The sequence below is a fragment of the Cucumis sativus genome, chromosome 1 (genome assembly GCF_000004075.3).
Source record: "Cucumis sativus cultivar 9930 chromosome 1, Cucumber_9930_V3, whole genome shotgun sequence".
NCBI lineage: Eukaryota > Viridiplantae > Streptophyta > Magnoliopsida > Cucurbitales > Cucurbitaceae > Cucumis > Cucumis sativus.
The window spans coordinates 28,767,769-28,790,647 of NC_026655.2; the positions used below are offsets into that span (position 1 = coordinate 28,767,769).

A 22,879-nucleotide genomic window follows, 5' to 3' on the forward strand; every position below is an offset into this window, starting at 1 on the left:
GTTTTATTTTTTTACATTAATTTTTTTGTTTTACTTTGTCTTAGTTTCGTATATTAGTGTTGTGATATACTTATATTATATGTGTTAGTTGGTTAATATACTTATTACGTGATTTTTGTTTTTTCAAATTTTATGCAGTTCATTAGAGTATTATTAAGTATATGAATGATGTAACTCAGTATATCATTATCAAGTATATCAACAATATATTGTTAAAGCATATCAGTAAAGTGAATCATTATCTAGTATATGAATCAAGTTTACAAGTGTATATCAAGTGTATAAGTAGGATTTCAAGCATATCAAGTGCATTTAATCAATCGATTGTATAAGTGAAGAATACTAAATGTATCTGCAGTGTATCAAGTGTATCAAACAATATATATTAGTAATGTTTCGATATCGAGTGTATCAAAGAGTATTATGTGTATCAAGCGTTATCAATCAAATGTATTGGATGTATCAAGAAGTATTAGGTGTATAGTGGGTGTATTAGGTGTATCAGACATATATAAGGTGTATCAAACGTATATTAGTAACAAGGACATTTGTGAGATTTTACCGCTTGATGTGTGGGTTGGGTTTCGTTTTGCCATTTTCGCAAATAATAAAATGTGTGTACTATGGATTTAATTATTATAACTTATTTTGTCATTTTTGCAAATTCCTCTAAGTTAAAATATTTAGAAGTCATAGCAAAATTTTGGATTTTATCAATGATAGAAACTGATAAACTTCTATCAATGTCTATCAATATCATTGATAGAAGCATATAAATGTCTATTAATATCTATTATTGATAGAATTTAAAATTTTTGCTATATGTTGTAAATATTTTGTCAAGTTTGTTATCTTTCACAATTCCCCTAAATAATATATATAATATATATTTTTAATAACAATTTGAAATTATATTTTAGATTAGATTCCTTAAATTCAGTGCAGTTACGTTTATTAATAATTTTTATAGGCGTTTGCAAAAATAACAAAAAATTTTTTGATAATAGGACCTATGTCACTATATTTTTAAAATTGTAAAAGTAGCAAATTTAAAATCGAATAACCCAGTGATAGCCCTTTAATAGCACTCTAATAACCGTTTTATCTATCTAATTACTTGTCATATTATATTTATCATATTTCCAATATGCAAAAGAAAAAAAAATGCTATGGGGTGTTTTAAAATTTTTTTTTTTGTCATCACATGCAATTTCCCTATTTTTTATTCCTTTTTAGTTTTTTAAAAAATCTATATTGGTGTAGTTATATCTATTTTAGAAAAATGAATAAAATATATATATTAAATGTATATGCATAATGCCTTTGTTATTTTAAAATGTATGTTATTTATATATCTTTAAAAAAAATTCTGAAATGATGTATTTTTTATAATATTTTGAAATATCATTATTCATGTTATTTACTTTTATTATTGAGAAATTGGAATGGAACCATTTCAACAATAATAATTAAGGATATAGCAAAATTATAAAAAAAATTACAAATACAGCAAAACTATCACGGATAGACTTGTATCGCTAATACACTTCATATAGTCTATCAGTGATAGACCAATATTTGCAACATGATCTATCGTTGATAGACTCATATCATTGATAGAATTTGCCAAATTTTACTATATTTGCAAAAATTTTAGAATGTTGCTATATACTTAATTATTTTGAATCTAATTGCTAAATTTACAACTACCCCTTTATTATTCTAAATGACGTTGTTTTTTAGTGGTGTTATCAAGCACCAATTTTATCATGCATCCGAAACTCAAGTGAACAAAAGAAAAATAAGGAAAACAAACATTTTGTACAAGAATTCGAAGTTGTAATCGTTTTGAGGAAGAAGCTCCTCCGTAAACAAAAAAAACGTGAATACTTAATTTTTTTGTTTTGTTGCTTCTATTCCTATTTTATGACTATTTTGCACTCGAGTCGAAAAACAACCCATATAATTAACACCGACCAAAAGAAATAATGTTATTAGTTAACTTTTACACCACATTAGGTAAACATTTCTTCTATTGTGTTTTATAAATATATAAACTCACAACAGTCTACTAATCAACTAAAAATAATATAAAATGATTATTTTGGATTACTGAATAAAAACTACCCAAAATAAGCTCTTTGAAGATCAACCAACAACATCAGCCTCAATCAATTTACTACAATCATAAGAAGTAAAGACCAAAACTGATTATTTGTTGGTTTCATTTCCATATAATCACACCCTCAATTTCACCCTGTACTGATTGGTATTGTAACAAAAGGAAGACCAATATTAGGCTGCACCTTTTCCTTTCCACTTTGAACTGCTGCCTCTGATTTTACCAAAGACACCACACCAGGTTTGGCACTCTTGAAATGTGCCAAAGAGGCAAGTTCTTGAACAGCCTCTGCAATTTTCTCGGTACAATCAACCACGTCAATGAGTAGTGATCCGATGGTGGCTGCCGGGATGAGTGTCAAAAGATCACAATTTTCCCACATGCGTGATGATTTGAGTGAGGCTTTGAGCTTTTTGGCAGCTGCTTTTGAGTTGTGTATGTGGATTTCTGCTTGAGTTGGTTGATTCATTTCCCTTATGGATGAAACTAACTTCCGTAGTGTCTTACCTGATTCCATGCTCATCTCCATGCATGGTTCTTGGATTTCTGCTCGAATTTCTTGTGATAGCTACAACAATAAATGGTGATTCTTAGAGGGGGGAAAAAACCCTTTTGGTGGCTTACAAAGAATGATAATGGAATTTAGATTAGAGTATTTGATATGATATTAAATTATTTAAACCCTAAACCTATAAAAGCTTTAATGTTAAATCGTGATTTAGAATGAAATCAGATCATGTGGATGTCCATTTTTTTTTTTAAAAAAAAAATGTAACGTGGATGACTAGGTACATAATAATATTTCAACTAAATTAGTATTAGGTCCACACTAATTAAATGACTTTAATATACATGCTCAATTTCACCTTTACCATTTGTTGAAACCTAAATAGAGATCAGTAGCTTCATAGATTCTTTTCAAAATAATTCATAACAGTAAATAAATGTTTAAAAAGTTCAGTGAGACATCAATAGAATAGATTAAAATTGATTTAGGCTAGAATTTACAGACCTAGTGTAGTATTTTTAAGAATTAGTGAAATCAATAATGACTACGGTATAACAAACATTTTACACCAAAATGATATTTTAACGAGAGTTTGGAGTCAAAGAAGCAAGAGAATATTATTACTTGAAAATTAGAAGAGAGATTGCGATGAAGAGCATCAACTCTAAAGGCACATTGGTAAGTTAGGGCTCCAATTTTAAGGTACTGCTTCCATGGATGACGAAATTGGAAACATCCATGGCCAGGCTCCCACCTTGCAAAATTATACTGTGAAAAGGTGTCAAATGTTACAAATATGTGTAAAATAAACATAAATGAGAGAGGTAAATTCATACGCAGGGTTTAGAATTCACAAATGATTAAATTAGCATAAAAGAGAGATAAAGTGAAAGAGAGAAATATACCAATGTATCTTCAATGCCGCTTGATTTGAGAATACTTTTGTATGATTGACTAAAATTTTCATCTTTGTTGGCCTCTCTATCTTGTAAAGTTTTGAAGTATTCTGATCCATATCCTGTGAAAAATATTCCAAAAATCTTCTTGAGTAGTTTCTAAGTAAACAATTTCATCACAATTAGAAAGAACAATTTCGTTTGGGGTGCATTATATTATAATCTGATTTATTATAATCTGTGTTTGAGGTACAAATTTATTATTATTCTATGTGTGATTTCATATTTATTTTTTTCACTATTATTCTTTTAGCATACATATTTTGCATACATGAAATACCATTTTTTAAAAAAATCGAATCGTACCTTCCACCGATTAATTATACACAAACTAATTTATTACTACTTGAGAGGTTGTCTTCTGCAATTTTATATTATAATATATTTTATAGAAATTAATATATGATTTAATTAAATCTTGTTAATTGGATTGTTCATTTAATAAATTTAACGATAATCTCTAGATATGACTATTAACAAGTAGAATTTTGCAAGAAAAGAAGTGTAAGAAAGTGAATAATATTATAATTAAGCTATAGGTGTATTTGGATTGACTTAGAAAAATGTTTTTCAAAAATCATTTTTAAATCATTTTTATTTAAACTTTGATAAAAACTTGTTAGAATAAAAATACAATCTTTGTTCTATAACCTTTTTTTTAGTATTTGTATATAAAAAATTGCTTTAGTTTGTTATATATGCTAAAAATGTTTTTATTAAAAATTTTCAAGATTGATCCGTGGTGATGGTCACTAGAGTTGGTTATCAGAAGTTCACTGATTGAGTCACCAGAGGTGGTAGTCAAAGATTGCTCCACGATGATTATCACTAATTGAGTCTTTGGAGGCTACAGATCGATTCCCTTTGAATTTGATGCTGATATATTTAGGTAAGCAAGTTAAGACAATTCTAAGAAGGTTTGAAGAAGAAAAACATTTTCATTTTGATGGTTTCATTGAGAGTTATAAGTGTTGGAAGTGGAAAGTGTTCTTTTTTTTTTGCAATTTTCGCAGTTTCTAGGTAGGTGAAGGGCTTATCAAGCATGCATCATTAAAATAATGAGGTTATTTCAGCCTAAAGTATGGGTGTGTAGCACAGCCAAGGAACAACCAAGCGACATAAGTGATGCGCCAAGGTCGTTCGTAAGACCTTGCATGTGAGGCGAGATGCGCATCTATTTGCGAAGGCACGTGTGCGAAGTGATACACATCTCGATGTCACATGGCCATGTTGTGCGAAATTAGAGATGAGACAGTAGATATACCTAGATTTCTCATCACTTGTACTAGGTTAGAGATGAGAGCTAACCTCTACAAACGCCTAGATTTTTCATCTCATATTAGCTAGCTATAACAAGATAGGGCACTATTGATGCCTAGATTTTTGTCTCGTAAGTATGGTATTAAGGGATAGGGTTTCTACGTCTAGACTTTTTCCTTTTAGATAAACAGTGATTTATGGTATAGCAACTGAAAGAGAATGTTTGAGATAAACTATTTTAGTTTGATAAACATATGTTTTGCTTTGTTTTGCTAAAATGTATTTATTAGGAATTGTTTGGATTATCATGCTTTATTTAGCATGTTTAGTATTTATAACCAATTACTCTTTGAGCTTTAACTCATGCTTTTCAAAGATGTTTTCTTACTTTCCAGATACACTTTGTGGACCTTGCACCTAACTTCGACTACCTATCTGTTAGTGTCATTTTGAGTTTGTAACCAATATGTATTGTACAATAGTATCTTCTTGTATGTACTTGAGTATGTATTAGTAGTACTAGATGTGGGGTGTAAGGATTTTGTATTAGTATTGTGTTACTTTGGTGTTTGGTTAATGTACTTATGTTTATATCATACTCATAGTTGTATTTTGGGTTTTAGTACTACATATATATCTAAGTTTGTTTTATTTCTTTTGTATATTGTATTTTGGGTTTGATTTAGTTTTAGTTAAGTAAGGTCAGTAGGTATCGTTGAGTAGGTGAACGGTGTATGTTGGCTTCATGCCACCTTTGAGGTGGAGAGTAAGTGGTCTAGAAGGAGGTGTGACAGAACGATGAAAACCGGAGGTTGGCAAGCAACTGTCGTTGGAGTTGGTTGTTAGAAGTTTTCCGATGGAGTCACCGGAGGTGGTGGTCGGAGATTGGTCGACGACGATCACTATTGGTGTATTTCGAAAGTTGGTCGACGAATTAACATCCCAATCCCTTTGATATAAATGCTTCTTGGGTTAAAGAATAGTAATGACATATGGGTTAATTAATTTAAAAGCTAATCCTAATTAATCCTCAACTAAAACTAAATCTTGCCACAAATGAGTGGACTATTATAGCCCACTTCACTCCACTCTTACCCCCAAACATGTCAAAAAAGATCAAATTAATCAAGTTATCTTTAGTTAGCTAAAGTCACTTCTATTCTATTTCAAAAGAAAATACCTTCCAACCCATTATTGTTTCATGCTTAAGATGGCGGTTTTATACAATGTCACTTTGTCACTAACATTGTTGGTTAAAAGTGTTATAGTTTTAGAGCATTGTTTTAGTCATAAAGTGTTATAAAATAATTGTAGCTAATATAAAATAACATACTTAGACTATAGTGTTGTGGGTGTTGAGCCCACTTGTTGCACAAGCAAAGACTTTATTTTTAAACTTGTGTTTTGTACGCCCAAAATATTAGGTTATATGTTTAGCCCAACTTTGATTAACTTTTGCTTGACCCATTTTGAAAGCATTATGTTTTCGTTTACGTTATATGGGTATGACCCAAGGGGAAGGAGATGAAAAAAAGAGACAAAAATCAGAGAGAAGCAGAGGCAGTTTGGGCTTTTTCGAGGACAGCTTCCACACAATTTTACCAATGCCAAAGTTTGAATTGCTGGATCTTGCTGAAATTTGGTCAACTTGTTGTTTTGAACGATTAGATCGTTATTTTAATACTTGGTTTATTCGTAATTGTTACTGAACATAATCTGTAAAAAGGGTGATTTTTCATTCTTTTTATTGTAGTGTTACCTCTTATGTATGAAAAAAGTATATATTTGGTAATTGGTAGGTAACAAATCATTGGAGGACTCATTTGGATTTTTTTTCCTTTCAATTTTATAATAGTAAGAGAAGGTGACAAGGGTTGGCTCCTCAAAAGTCCCATGGTTGTTACTCTTCATATTCATGAGGCTTTTCACGTCTAATTCATGTGTGTTCTTTGTTTCATCTTCAAAGATTTTATGGTTTATTGCTATCCATTATGTATTGATTGCTTGGTGATTAATTTGTGGTGCACTGGAGCAGTACTATTGTTTGCTTGATTGTCTTGGAAGTGATCTTAGTAGGTTGTTATATTATTTGGGCTCTAACGTGCAAATAATTTGTTATGTAAATAAATGTTATATAGATATGTATACCTTCAAAGAAGAGTGCTAGGTATTCAATGTTGAGAGCAATTCGATTGTGAAGATCTTGACCAGCCCAAAATGGGGAAATAGAGATAGAAATGATAAGACAAACACAAACACCAAGGAAGATTGTTGAAACCCTCTTCTGAAGAAGCAAAAATATTTCATCATCTCGAAGCCCGGATATGGATACAAAAGAGAACGATAAAATGGAGATCATCATTCCGTAATCGTATTTTGCTTTGATACTTGGAAAAAACCTCATAAACGTCAATGTGCAAGCTGTTCAACACCAAAAGCAAATCATTCCTAACGTCATGACTTTAATTACCATTAAAGTATTCATATAATTAAATTCTTTTCCGTAAAGAGAGGCCTCATTTGATAATCAATAGAGGAGAAACATGTATACAATAACGTTAATGGAAGCTCAACATAACATAGTTGAGATATTCCGATGTATCTCTTATCTCTTTATCTCTTTATCTCTTATCCCTTCCCTACTTGTATTTTGATAAAAAGAAAATCAATCAAATAGTTATTAAAGGAAATGATTCTGTTGATTAGTGGTTAAGATTATTTTGGGTAAGTTATATTAATTAAGGAACTAATGCATTTAATTTTACAACTAAATTGACTATTCTTTCTTTTTCTTTTAATGTACTTCTTTACATGTTTTGGAATTTGTTGATTTTATTCTTATCATTGGTTTTATAAATTTAATTTTAGTTCTTAATGTTCGGTTAAAATCCATTGGAAAGATCTCTAAGCTATTCAAACATTAGACAGATGGTAGAGTTTGATTAAGGTAAAACAGTAGATGAATGGGAAAGTTTTTGGGTAGGAAAGGAAGTGGATTTTTATGAAATAATGAGATGTATAAAGGTGACCAGACCTTCTCAAAATCAAACTAAAATGAATTACTTTTCTTATAATATAGAAAGTCGATGGATAAATTGGATTTGTTTAGACTTTATAGATCAAATTAATTAAAAATCCATAAAACCTTTACTATGTATTAGCACATTTGCCTTTTAAAGAAAAAAGTATATATGTTTTTAACTTCTTATATAAGCACTTATTGAAATAGTCAAAAACACAATTTTAAAGGTTTTTTTTTTTTAAAATCTGATTTTACAATTATTTTTCAAACACCTTTTGATTATAAAAAGTTAGTAAAAGACACTTTTAATTTGTAAAAAAAATATATATATACTTTTTTCACTATGCTTTACAATGTTTAACAAAAACAACAGCAACACTTTACTTTCAAGAGTATCTCTATATGTTATGTTAGTAAATATTTTTATCAAATTTACTATTTTTTACAATTTTTTTTTAAGATTATCTCTTCCATCTCTTCATTTCCTTTACACGGAAGCCCTAATTAGAAATAGATAAAATTAATAATAATAATAAACTATTTTCGTGTGAAAAATTATTATAAAAGATAAAACACTAAAATATTTATGAAATATAGTAAAATTTTATATTTTATATTTTATAGTGATACATATTGACAGATCGATCGATATGAATTATTAATAGAATATAATATTTGATTATATTTTATAAATATTTTGGTTGATTTTGTTATATTTGAAAATAAAACAAAAAGAAGAAAAAACGTTGCTGCTCATAGTTTATTGGAAAAGGGAGATGAGGAAAGTTTGAAAGTAAGCAGTTAAGTCATACTTTAGTTAAGGAGGGGAAAGAAGAAAAAGGAAAAAGAGAGGATAAATAATATTGGCAATTATGTTTCTCATTTGAAACGTGATATCATTATTTAAAAGGATGAAACAAAATGGTAAGAGTTAATAAATTGTCTAAGAAATTAGAGATCAAAGAAATTATTGTAAGTGTTTTCTTCTAAACTCAGAGACTAATTAAGAAAACCCTTATTTTATTAAAAGTTTGAAAATATATATATAAAAAGAGAAGAATATAGTTTACCAATTAAGAAGACAAAGATACTAGTAATGATTGGTTGGCCAACACGTCCAGATAGAGCAGCCAAGTGATGAGCTCCAGCTCCTAAACCACCAGCAAACAGTGTTGCAAATGCCCTATTCAACCCTTTTCCCACTGTTGCTCCTGTCATTATTTTTTCAATCATACAACTATAATATGCATTGTGCATTGCTTCCTTACAATATCTATATACACATATCAAACTCATATTTTTCAATCTTCCATTCATTTAAAATAAGTTTGAAAATTTTCAAACACATTTTTATTACATTCCAGTGTATTCAATTTAACAGTGTTTTGCTTAACAAACATGTTTTTGACATATTTGATAAGGGATCATTTTCAAACAGTTAAAATCATTCCAAAATGTGTATTTTATCATTCAAATTTTGAAAACAATAAAATGGTTTTTAATCCTTTCAAAAATCACTTGTGGTCCATCATATACTGTAAAGTTGTTCAAATTTTTAATTTTTAAGGGCAGCTCTGATCATATACAACCAAATTTTGTTATATAGTATATTTAGCTAACAAAACATTGTTTAACAGTATCTTTTTTTCTTAAAGAATGTGTCTAAAGCTTAAACATAATTACCTGTGCTAACTAGGTTAAAAGCAAATAAAACTTGCTTTTGACCAGTAAAATCTTGGTAGATGGAGAAAGATTTCTGAATTTTGTTTTTTCTTGGATGAGTTAATTAAAAAAAGATTGGCCACATGGGGTAAGCTTTATTCTTAGATGTTGGGTAAAAAGAAGTGTAAAAAGCGATGAACACTCACTGAAACTTCAAAGACAACAACGAGAGAAGAGCGTCAAAAAGCCAAAAGTTTAAAAAATAAAAATAAAAATAAAAAGAAGTAATCATACCTACTGAGAATTCAAAAACAACAACAACAGTCATGACAGCCCACATTGCTGAAACTCCAAAGTTATCATAAAGTGGTCTGTAATAGTAAAGTAGTGAGACAATTGTGAGTGTAAGCCCTAATTTTAGTGCATGAATAACCCTTCTTGGATCATCTTTCCACAAAGCTTTTGTCTCGTTTCCAATTTCCACTAATTTTGCAAATAAACCCTTCATCCATAAAGACATCCTCTTCCCTACCCTTACTTTTTCATCACACTCCATTTCCATTTGCTTAAGAGAGGAAAAAAGGGAGCTAGAGAGAAAGAAGAATTGTTGGCAATTCAAAAGGGTATTCAATGGCTTTGTGGAATGTGTGTGTTGGAGCATATGATCTATTATATATAACAACACAAAATATTATGTTCGTGTCTACTTTTTTTTTGTTGCTGTAAATTGTAAAAGTAACCAAATGAAAGGCTATTGAAATTAAAGTTGTTTGAAAATGTACTCCCAACTTGTAGTCTTGTTGTCATCCATTAACTTCTCTGAAGTGTGTGAGTTTGGCAAATATATGTCTTCTTTAAAGGGTTTGTTTTAAATAGTAAGTATTTTGGTTAAAATTGAAGATAGTGTAACAAGTGTTTTTGACTAGATAATTATTTTTGAAATGAATGTTAAAAGTAGAGAGAATTTTTATTAGATTTACAAGTGTTACTCTTCTCTTTATATAGTCCATTAATTTTGGAATGAAATCTCAAATTTATCTAGTATGATAACAAAGTCCATTAACCCTAAATATTGATTATCTATACATTTATATATGATGTAAGAACTTTAAAATCGGATCTTGAAGGACATGTTGAGAGTGTTATCTTTGGAAAATAGATAAGTTAGCTTTCCCAAATTGAAGGACATGTTGAGAATATTACCTTTGGAAAAATAGATAACTTTCACAACTTGGGGTGAGTTTTTAAATGCTTATAAACATTGATATTTTTACTTGGGAATATTTTTTTAAGTACAAAGAAAATCAAGCAGTTATATAATTAAATTTTTGGTTAAAAATCATTACAAAAAGGAAAAAAACGTTTTGCATAAAAATATAATTTAAAAAGCGTGTGAGGCACACGTGTGAAGAGGTGTTGTAAAGTTAAAGTTTTAAAGATTTTGCAACCATTAGTGTGAGAAGGGCTTGATCTTCTTGGTTATGGGGTTATGTGCTATTGCATATATTCCTTAACCATATGGTATCAATTTCAGCCGTTGAAAGCCAACTTTTATAAAGTTGATCATATCTATATTAATCACACAATGGACCAATCAAAGTCATAAATCAAGTGATATTGATTGAGTCATTTCCTAAAAGAACATTAAGCATTTACATAAAAATGCTACAAGAATTGGATGTTTATTATCAACTATTTAACACACATAGAAAAAAGGGTTCAAGAGACATTGATTTTCCTTTAACAGCAATAGAATAGTTAAGTACACATATTTATAACACACCCTGGCATCACCATACAAGATGTGTATTCGATATAAGAAGACGAGAGTTTAATACAGGAGGAGCCGGAGAAGAGTTCAACGGTATTAGAAATACATCCAAGTTCAAAAGGAGAGGGTTAGAGAAAAATTTGTCAATGGAAGACCATATGGCTATTGAGGGTTCTAGAGGCATTGATATTACATCTATCGAGTTCTGTTTCTTTTATATACATCTATACTGTTTCAAAATTTTATAAAAGATTGATTGTTATTCCGCTCTACATAATATTGAGGCTAAAAAACTTGCTACTTATTTAAAAGGTGTTCCTATTTTTTTTCAACTTAAATACATTAATAAGTACTGGATATAGGCATTATATACCTTAAATGAATTTTTAATTAATTAACACTTTATATACATACACCAAGTTATGGTAAATAATAAAAATATTTGAAAATATTTATAAAATTTAGTAGGTTCTATCAGTGATACGGATAGATTATACCAGTGTATCATTCTATATCCGTATCTATCGATGATATATATGAAATTTTGATATATTTTGTAAATATTTTGGTTCGTTTGACTCTGTTTAAAAATGTCCATGATACAGTTAAAATGGTTTTCAAATGACTATTTGATAAATTATTGAATTATAGTCAATATAAATAATCCTAACATGTATATTTATGTCGGTTAATTGAGATATTTAAATGCACCTATTAATCTCTTTTTAAGGTCGATGAAAAGAAAGAGAAAAAAATATATATTTAATATATATATATTTTTTATTTTTTATATATACCTACCCATACATACATATAGATATATATACATACACATAACATATGTATATGCATGCATATGTATGTGTATATGCATGCAATATATGAACCGATGGAATACTCATATAAAATTTTTAAAATTAAAATAAACTAACTAGTACGAAGTCTTTTAAAAAATATAACAAAGTCACAAAATATTTATACTATATAGAACAATTTTGAAAAAAAAACCACAATAAAAAATACAAAAAAATTATCGTCGTCCAACGCATGTAATATATTTGGTAAATGATCATTTAGATTTGACTATTCTTTCCTTTTAGATAGCCAAATCTAAACAATTTTTGTACATTATCGTTTAAATTTAACTATTCTTTGGTACATGATTGTTTAGATTTAATCGTTAAATTTGTAAAGTCAAATCTAAACGATTTTTTTCAAATTTTTTTGGTACACGAATATTTAAATTTGGTACATGATTGTTTAGATCTGATCATTTAAATTTGGACAGTCATATCTCAACAATTTTTTTTCAAAAAAATTTTGTACACGATTGTTAGATTTGTAGTTTAGATTTGATCTTTTAAATTTAGCTAGTCAAATCTAAATAATTTGTTTAAGATTCCTTGGTACACGATTGGTTAGATTTAGCTATTTTGAATACATTATCGTTTAGATTTGACTATTTAATATTTTGAACTATTTTTTTTATATTTTATATTTGACACACAATCTTAAACAACCAAATAACCATTTGAAAAAAATAAATAAAAATAAATCTTTTATATTTACTCTACGATCTTGAACCAAATAATAGTTTAAAAAAATAAAAGAATATATTGAAAGAGGTAAAACTAGATAACAAATAATTTGAAAATCATATTTCTTTTACTTTTTCTTTTTTCTATATTTGCAAGTACTCTCTTGCTATAATTCAAGATCTCTCACATTAGTTTAATCTCATCATTAATGTTTAAGATATAAGATATTCATACATTAAAAATTTATTAAAATATCATTATCTTTCTGTACTTTAGTTGTTTAAATTTAGTGAATGCACATTGAATAAATCTCGGAAACAATCTCTGTTACGAGTTTATATTGTGGATTTATTTTGTAAAATTATCATATGATAATACTTTCACTATAAACTTTTAAGGTGTTATTTCGTGTCTGGTAGAATAAGTTAATTAAAAAAATTAGGTTCATACCACAAACATATTTACTTTTTTACACAAAGTTTTCCAAAAAGTTAAAAAGAAAAGACAAAATCAAACCCACATAATATATCTAATACATCTGACCTATCGAATACATATTGATATATTACTCATACACACTCAATATATTATCATATACACTATTGATACATCTTTTTTTATACACTTGATACACATGTGATACACATTTGTTATACTTCATACTCTCCTAATACACACTTGATATACGTGATACATTTGGTACACATTTAATATATTTGATACACAATTCAAATATCAAATATTTGGGTTTATGATAAAATATTTTAAACTTTTGTTAAGAAATTGGGAAAAAGTATATATATTTATTGTAAAATTATAAACCATAAATATGTACAATTATAAGCCCAACTAAAATAATTTACACGTTAAAGGCAAACTATATTATAAAACTCAATTATAATAACTCATTCTTTAACCCAAACGCTCCTTAAAATGTATTTCATGTTTTTTAATTCTAAAGTTCATAAAAATTAACTTATTTACAAAAAAAATTCACAGGGCTCTATTTAGCCAAATTCCTCTAGGCATTTTTATTTAAAATTTTTTATATATTTGATCATTTTCAACATTTATATATATAAATATATCTAAAGTGTGTATTAAATACATATCAAGTGTATTAAGTGTATATTGGAAATATCAGGTATGTCAAGTTTTATCAAATACAACAAGTTTGTGTCATGTATATATTGTGTGTATCACTTAGATTGGATTTTTTCTTGTCATGAACATTTTGTTTTTAGATTATAATAGTATGTATTTGTGGTTTATATTTTTACAGTTAAATATATAGTTTTGTTTTTCCACTCCTATGACAAAAATTGAAAATATTTTATCATAAATCTGAATATTTGATATTTCAAGTGTGTATGAAATGTGTACTAAGTATATATCAAGTGTATATCATATGTTAATTCAAGTGGTATCAAATGCGTATGAACTGTATATCAAACATGTATAGAGTGTATATCATGTGTATGTAAACTTATTTGTTAGACAAGGAATAAAAACTTTCATTATTTACTTTTTCATGTATTCTCTTTGAAATAAACTATAAAATTAGAAAAGAAAATTCGCCTTTCAAATCAAATGAATCCCCAACTTGAAAATTAAAAAAATAAAAATCATTACAAAGTTTGCAAGCAAGAATCAAACATTAGACATATTCTGATTCCAACAAACTTGGTGATCATAGGAACTTTCTCTGCAAAATCTGCTGAGGCATAAAAAACTTGGCTGCCTCTGCCAACCATCTCTTTTTCTTCCCTCTAATTTTCTTTTTAGCTGGTGTTTTATTTTTGGCCACCCATCTTCTATAACCAATGTACTTCATCTATTATTTCATTCATTTAACTTGTTCTTAGGTGCGAGGGAATAGGTTTTTTTTTTTCTCGATTAGATAAATACAAAAGAAAAAAAGTTTTCAAATATAGCAGAATAGAGTTGGAAACTTTTGTACATTTGTAAATATTTTAAATAATTTTGTTATTTTATATATTATATAATATAATTATATGAACACACATATATATATAGCAAGTTACTTTTTGGAATTTATGATAAGAATAATAAGATGCCAGATGAGAAACAAGCTACAATATCTTCTCACATGCCTTGTTGTAAAGGTATTATAAAAAAAAATATGCTACTTTAGTTATTAAAAAAAAATGTATAAGAATTTTGGCATATATATTTGAAAATTGTGGTAAAATTTAATGTTTTAAGAAATCTCAAAATTTTACCTTTATAGAAGAATAGGAAAGATTGAATCACAGCTGAAACTAACTTTTCTTTTTCTTCTTATTATTAGAAAGGTATTTTGCTACAAAGAGTGTTAATTTTATGGATTATGGAACAAAATGTTTTGGTATGCATTAACAATATATTCTCTTTTGTACTTTGTCCTACATATATAGAGATAATATACAAGATTTGTATATAGAAAATAAAGTTGATTAGGAACATGCTTAAAGGAAATATTCTTGACTTTTGTTGTGGCTAGTTTTAATAATTTCTAGTTAAAGCGAAGTGTTGTCACGTGTTTGAGACTAGCGAAGCGACTGACATCCTCGAAATGGGTTAATCTTAAAATAAAATAAATTGAGGAGTCACCACCAATCTTTTTTACAATGTGTTAGACACCAAAATAAAGTCAATAATTTTTAAATAAAATAAAAAGTAGTATGTGAAAACTAGAGTTGAGTTCGTGTATGAGGAAGATGTTAGCACCCTACAACATTTGTTCATAAAATAGTGGTGAAACTTCAAATCTTGAATTTAAAATATTATCTAATTTCTTTTAAAAACAATTTTTTTATTTTATCCCTCGTTACTTCCAATATTTGTAGAACGATCTCATAAAATAACTAAAGAGCAATCAATTAGACTATATCGAAAATAATTATCTTGACTTAAGAAAAGTGAAAAATTATTACAATTTCTCAAAATTCTTCCCAGAAATGATCTTCTAATAAAGATTTTTTTAAATCATTTTTTTTGGATCAAATTTTAGCTCCGAGATATGTGACTTCAAGAATTCTAAAAAATTGAACTCCCAAATTTCCAAGATTACATAGATGAATTTAAATGATTTTAAAAAATAGTTTTGTGAAATATTTTAAAACTCATACAAATTCAAATTTTAAAGATTTTAAAACATTGAAACTTCTAATAAAAAAATTTATAAATCTTAAATAGAAATCAAGATGGAACTTAATAGAAAAATTAGATAGATAAAAGCAAGAGTAAAGAAGTATCATAACCAATTAAACTAACACAAAATAGCATATTAAGATTTTAATAAAAAAAATCATATCGTAGATGCTCTTGGATTTCCAAAAAAATCATTTTTTTCGCTCCAAGAATTTCAGAAAATCAAATTACTAAATTTTCTAGATTCGATCGTTGAAAATTTTATAAAAAAAATATGTTGGTTAGAAAGATAAAAAGAATTTAGAATCCTTGAAATGATACATTAGTTCTTTTTAATAATTACAAAGGATATAATTTAAACAACTTCCAAATGTGTTGAAAGAAATTTAACAAATAAGGAAATATTGTGTTGAATATGAATGTGCAGCAATTAACGGTATATATTACATAGACAATTAATATAACTTAAAGAAGCATAATGAAATAGAAAAAAGAACATTACGTTTTGGAGGAAAATTATTGAATTTCAATCTTGAATTCATAAAGAGTCAACCTAAAAAAATTATTGAATTTCAATCTTAAATTTGCAAATAATCAACTTCTCACCTAAACAATTTTAGAAGATCGACCTTTCAAATTTTCTAGATTCCACCGTCTTTATTTTTCTTAAAAAAGGTAACAACTATTAATAATAACATATTAAATTGATGAAAGGTGGAAAAAATATAATATTAAATAGCATAGAAAATAGGAAATGCAAAAGAAACAATAATGAATGATTCAAAGAGAAGAAAAAAAGAATTAGATAAAAAAAAATGTTAATCATACCGAAATAAAGTTAAATGGTTAAAGAACAAGGTTTAAGAATAAATCAACAAAAAAAAAAAAAAGAGAGTGACACGACCATAAGAAAATAAATGTAAAAAAAAAAAGTAGGGAAATAAGAGGAACAAAATAAAAATGAAAAAGGTTCAAATTTAAAACACCAAATTCACTCTCAATGTAAGTGTAGATATGTACGATGACTAGTCATCATACATCACTAACTAAGTTAGAGTTTTTTTTGTGTGTTGGATTCTTTACATTATAGGAAGTTTTTAGAGAAATATTCATATTTATGAGTTGTTAGAAAGAAAGTAGATTTGTTGTTTTTTCTAAGAAAACGAACGCGAAGAAAAGTGGTGGTTATGGAATGTAGAAGTTTTAAAAATCTATAGTTTTTTTTTTTTTTTTGGCTTTTTTTCTTTTTGTGCCTCTCCATGGATGAAGAATATGATTGGTTTTAACCAAAACGGATCCTTCAAATAGCTAAAAATTTTAGTCTTGAAATAATACCAACTTTTGCCTACACTTCAAAACAGTATCGTGTCTTTGACAACCAAAACTTACCACACATTTAGTATTTCTCCTCTAGTTAGTCTAACTAATTGATTTAGTTACTTTGACCAATTGATTTAGTTATTTTTACTAATTTTTTTTTTTTTTGCTTATTCTCATTTTAAAGAGTAGCATAAAAGATACAAAGTCATTGTGTTCAACCTTTTTGCCCTCAAAATAACTAACTCTGAGAAATCAGACCTTTCATATATCATATATCATGAGTTTAGAGAGAGGAAGGTGAAGAGAAAATTGAGGGAAACACTAGTAGAAAAGTGGTCTACGACGACAGTTATTTACTGTCGTAAACGAAATTTGCGACAGTTATTTTCAGTCGTAGAAGCGGGAGTCATGGAAAGTCCTTCGATGATAGTTTTTAAAAACTGTCGCAATAAGTTATTTTATGACATGAAATAAATGTCGTTAATCAGAATTCAATGACGTCAAATAACTGTCATATTTTATTTTATGACAACAAATAACTATCATCATTTGTGTATTAACGACGGTTAAATAAATGTCGCAAATTCATTTATTGTGACATTTTTTAATTGTCATGAATATGTTAATCGCGACAGTTTTTTTTGTATAAAAATGTCATTGTTTTGCTATTGACGACATTTTTTTCCTGTCACATATAGGGCAATCGTGACAATTTATTTTATTAAACAACTATCATTGTTTTCGGATTGACAACAATTAATAACTGTCACAAATTCATTTATTACGTCATTTATTTTCTGTTGCAAATTTCTCAATTTACTACAGTTTTTTCCTGTTCTCCTTGCCGCTCCACCATTACACGAACCATTTGAATGACAATAATGTAGCTGAGAATGACATTATATATTGACATTAATCAAGAATTTTGATATATTGACATTATAAATGAAACTACATACAAATCATTGTTGTAATAAACTAATTTGAACCATTTACTATCATTTAAATAAAGCGAGAGAGAAAAGAGGAAGCCTTAAAAGCAAGATTCTTAATATATCCTCATAAAAAAAAAAAAAAAAAAAAAAAAACTTGTTCAAGTGTCAAAGTCGACAAAAAAAAACTGCAACTGACAAAAACGAAAGAACTATGATTATTTGATGATGTTTGGTTCAATAAGTAGGAATGTAGCTTGGAACCTTTTCTCATTTTCTCCAACTGCCAGAACATTCAGGACATTTTTTAAAGATTCACAACACACTATCACTTCACATTTCATGTACTCATCTGCATAAATGTGCTTCCATAGGTCAGAATCTCTGGATCGAAATTCAACAGCCATATCCAATGCTATTGGAATCTGTAGCAGTAGAAAAATTGTTAACCGTTGCTAAAAATACTTATATATATATATAGAATTAAAAATTGTTAAAAATTGTTAACATACTTATATATAAGTATGCCTAAAAATTAAAAGAAAACATAAAGGGGCTATATTGACCTTGCTGGCTAGTAAAAAGGGAGGCCTTTGGATTATTTTTAGGCTGGGATATGAGGAATAAGGAACTAGCAAGAGATCTATCTCCCTGTTTCATTTGAAAATTTAGTTTAGTTTTAAAATTATAATTGGAAGGATGCTTGGAATGAAGAATTCTAATTTTTAGGCAAGAGTTCTAATAAACTCTATGGGTGTGTCTCCTAATCCTCTGTTTCTAACTTTATTGTCTTCCCCAAGAGATTTGACAAGATACTTTTATCTGATATTGAAGAAATTTCACCAATTGTGGGCTGCAAATAGTTCAAATAGAACTAGTATTGGAATATATAGAATATACAAAATACCCTAGCCCATACGAAACAAAAGAACTCCAAGACATAGAAGAAGCAAAAGTCATTAAAAGAAATGGATGAAGTGCAAACATACACAAGACAACTAGCAGTAACTACCACAATATGCTTATGAACCAACAACTGAAGTAACCTAACTAATAACAAAGTCAACCTATCACAAAAGCACAAGTTTTCATTTTTCAACCAATAGAGGCATGCCTGCAAATAACCATCATCTTTTGTAGACTTTAGAAAGATGTCTGACAAAGCAGACAATAACTTAGGAGAAGAGGACTTAAGTATAGTCCGGAAATATGAGACTACATTTTTCAACTAAAAGGCTAATTCCTTAGACATCATGTAAATCAAGTCCCTTTGGATTGCATAAACATGGCACCAACTCCATTGTTGAATGAATAAAGCATAAACTACCTTAATAAAGCATAAATTTACCCAAATGCAATATCGTGAATTAATTGCAACATCTTTAGTGAACATAAAGGGGCTATATTGACCTTGGGAAAGACAATTTGAATGAATAAATCATAAACTACCTTAATAAGTTCATCAGATGCAACGTATCCTATCGCTTCTTCAAGACTCATCTCTGCATTTAAGTTTAGAATTGGATGTTAGTATGAGTAATCATACTTAGGAAAAGATAATAAAGCTTTTCAGCCTACTCGTGTCCTAACGTTCTAGAACTGAGTTCTACATCTTGGATACTGGATTCACAATAACACTAAAATATATACAATTGGAACTCAATGTAGAAATAACATACAAGTCGAGGTGGAGATAGCTTCATGTTTTCATCTTTGCAAGCAGAACGGATATTGGTAAGTTTTCTTTAGTTCTTACAAGATTAACCTAGAAAAAAGAAAATTGCTTACCATGTAAATCAAGTAGAAATTACAACTTCGATCCAAAGTCTAAACATAAAGTTCTCAACTTACATCTAGATCTGATTCCCTAGAATGTTCTCCAATAATCATTCCATCATAAGTCTGGAACATAAATTATCAGGAAAACTGAGCAGAACATTTTCGAGGACCCATATATTATCTACAATGAAAAGATAGTGGATCCTCAATCTAATGGAGACAAAAAAATATACATTTAGACCAACTCATAGCATAAAAGATAATAGGTCTATGAATCAAATGATTTTAGGGTATCAAAATAGCTCCTAAACAAACGTATATATAATTGAACATCCACGCTTCCTGCCTATGAAAACAGGGAAACAATTAATTCACGAGATTGAACATTTTGAGCAACTTCTATCCAAAAGGAGGAAAGAGGGGTGGAAAGTGTACACTAAAAAACCATTATGCACCATATAGATGAATTGACATGACTTAGCTACAAATACTTGTACAAACTGCAAAATGACAGCAACTAGCACAATAAAAACAAATCAAACAATTTTCTAATGGTGAATTGCCAATTGCCAAACTAAACTTCATTACAACAACTCTAATATACTAAGTTAAAAATAGGCTTCAGTGTGTTTAACAATCAAATCATAGAACACACTCGCACAATGCAAAAGAAAAAGAAAAAAACTTTTAAAGCTTCAGACACATATCGTCAAACACCTTACAAGCACAAACTGATATTATATTTTCTCATAATCTCACCAAATAAAAAATCTTGTTTAAGTTTCAAGATAGAATTGATTGATGATGTTCTTTTTTAGAAGATTTCAAGAAATAAATAAGAGAATACTTCAACTTTTCTGCATGATTCCAAAATCCTATCAATCAAGAAATCTTGTTGTAATCCCAACAAGGAAAACTTATGTTCTTCCTCTGTCCACAGTACAACAAGATAAAACCTAACGAAAATCCTAAATGTATTAAGTGAAAATCCCCACAAATTATCAGTCATTTACACAACTACTCCAAATCATATCTTAAAATCACTAGGTAAGCACCAATTCAAAGAAAAATAGAGAAAATCAAACCTTGCAAGCATGTAGACGTTTTTGTTAAATATTGAATCCTGAAAAACCATTCTCAGCACACTAAGAAACATTCATAGAAACATAAGATGTGACAATCAAGACCAAGGGCAGAGTTGGAGTTCATAAAAATTTAATAGTTTTTTTTTTTTTAGGAATTTCATCAAACACATGGTGGGTAAATTCAAAGTTGTTAAGGCCATAAGAACATCCCAATAGCAAATGCTCTTTTCCCTTAAGGGTACCATCAAAACAAAGTCCATATTGTTTTAGAAGCAAATTCAACTTACCTTCCTCCATTTTCTCATAATCCCTCTTCATGTACTTAGGATAATGAAGCGACATTTGAACACCCACTTTCAAAATTCAAACTTCCACCATGAAAAAAAAAAAAAAAACTCGCCCCTCCTTCACTTTTCTTCTTCTGACTTGGGTAAGAAGAAGAGGGGTAGTTGAAACTCATGTATAAAGACATTGGATTGTTGGAATGTTTATGAAAGGGAAATACACAATATTCACAAAGAGAGAAAGACAAAGAGAGAAGGAATAGAAGCTTACCAGCAGAGGAAGTGACGGCGGGCACGAATGGCAGCGCCGGAGAAGACGAAAACGATGGACACATCGGAGCGAATAGATGGCCACACCAGAGTGAACAGACGGCCAGGAGTAGGGGCGAATGGTGACGAGGCCGGAAGATGGTTGGATTGGAGATGGAAGACGATCAGATTGGAGATGGAGATTTCGCGGAAGAATGGGAGAAAATAATAAGGGTTTATGATTTGGGAAAATATTTTCTAAATTTCTAATCTTTATTTATTATTTTTTTAATAAAAAAATATTATTTTATGTTTTTTTCTATGACATCAAATAACTCAGAATGTATTATCCGAAAAATTCCGTCTTTTCCCGTCAAAAACGCGAAATTTTACATTTTGTGACAGTTCTTTTTTCTCTCTCTCATTTTCTGATATACATAATTGTCATAGTAGACAGTTTTTCTTCTAGTGAAATGACAATGGTTATGGGTTAAGTGAGGGTTCCACCCACAATAACACAAGGGAAGAAAAAGATCTTAAATACGTACTAACTCACATGACCTGATTATCAAAAGCCATTACATGATATTAAAGGCCTTTTTCTCATGCATGCCTCATAAAATATGTTTAAAATATTTGGTCTATGGTACAAAACTTATTTAATTTTACAAAAATGACATAAACCTTGATACACACCTAATACATCTGATACATTTGATACACCTGATACATCTGATACGCCTTGATACACACTCTTGATATGATCATGCATTACTAATATACTTTTAATACACTACTGATATCTACTTTACTACGTTTGATACACTATATTGATATTTACTTTCATAGAGTATTGATATCTACTTTGATACACACCTGTGATATACACTTGATACACGTTTCATACATACTTAACACATTTGATATATACTTGAAATGTCAAATATTTAAATTTATTATAAAATAATTTTAATTCATGTTACAAAAATTATGAAAAGAAAAAAATATATTTATTGTAAAATATAAACTACAAATAAATACTACTATAACTCAAGTTAAAATAATCCACCCCTAAATGATAACTATTATAACTCAACTATAATAACTCACTTCTTACCCCAAACGTCTCCTAAAAAATTGTTTTGACATTTTTTAACCTTTAAGTTAATAAAAATAAACTTATTGACAAAAATGTCACATTGCTTTATTTACTCAAACATCGTTAGACATATTTACTT

General features: G+C 28.5%; 2 protein-coding genes across 2 annotated transcripts; both read right to left on the minus strand.

Moving 5' to 3' along the window:
* Positions 1-1,966: 1,966 nt before the first annotated feature.
* On the minus strand, positions 1,967-10,185 carry LOC101220190 (aluminum-activated malate transporter 2). The gene is made up of 6 exons (XM_004139092.3): positions 9,825-10,185; positions 8,939-9,079; positions 6,995-7,267; positions 3,536-3,648; positions 3,255-3,398; positions 1,967-2,690 (listed from the first exon to the last, which is right to left on the minus strand). Exons 1-6 carry the CDS (start codon positions 10,090-10,092, stop codon positions 2,253-2,255), a joined length of 1,377 nt encoding a protein of 458 aa, XP_004139140.1. The 5' UTR covers positions 10,093-10,185; the 3' UTR covers positions 1,967-2,252.
* Positions 10,186-18,218: 8,033 nt separating this feature from the next.
* Positions 18,219-22,220, minus strand: LOC116404420. Its single transcript, XM_031886790.1, has 6 exons — positions 22,203-22,220; positions 21,664-21,899; positions 21,109-21,146; positions 19,694-19,746; positions 18,811-18,895; positions 18,219-18,669 (listed from the first exon to the last, which is right to left on the minus strand). The coding sequence occupies exons 1-6, from the start codon at positions 22,218-22,220 to the stop codon at positions 18,641-18,643; spliced, it is 459 nt and encodes a 152-aa protein (XP_031742650.1). The 3' UTR covers positions 18,219-18,640.
* Between the last annotated feature and the right edge of the window lie 659 nt (positions 22,221-22,879).

Bases quoted from the DNA above. Each gene is read 5' to 3' on its own strand.
- LOC101220190 (XM_004139092.3), bottom strand. From the start codon at position 10,092: ATGGAAATGGAGTGTGATGAAAAAGTAAGGGTAGGGAAGAGGATGTCT. The intron at 7,268-8,938 runs GTAAACTATATT...GGTGTTGAACAG, and splicing joins TATCTTTGTCTTCTTAATTG to CTTGCACATTGACGTTTATG. The intron at 2,691-3,254 runs GTAATAATATTC...TTATTGTTGTAG, and splicing joins ATCTCTCTTCTAATTTTCAA to CTATCACAAGAAATTCGAGC.
- LOC116404420 (XM_031886790.1), bottom strand. The intron at 21,147-21,663 runs GTAAGCTTCTAT...ATGGTTTTTCAG, and splicing joins CGCCGTCACTTCCTCTGCTG to GATTCAATATTTAACAAAAA. The intron at 19,747-21,108 runs GTTTGATTTTCT...ACTTAAATGCAG, and splicing joins AACGTCTACATGCTTGCAAG to AGATGAGTCTTGAAGAAGCG.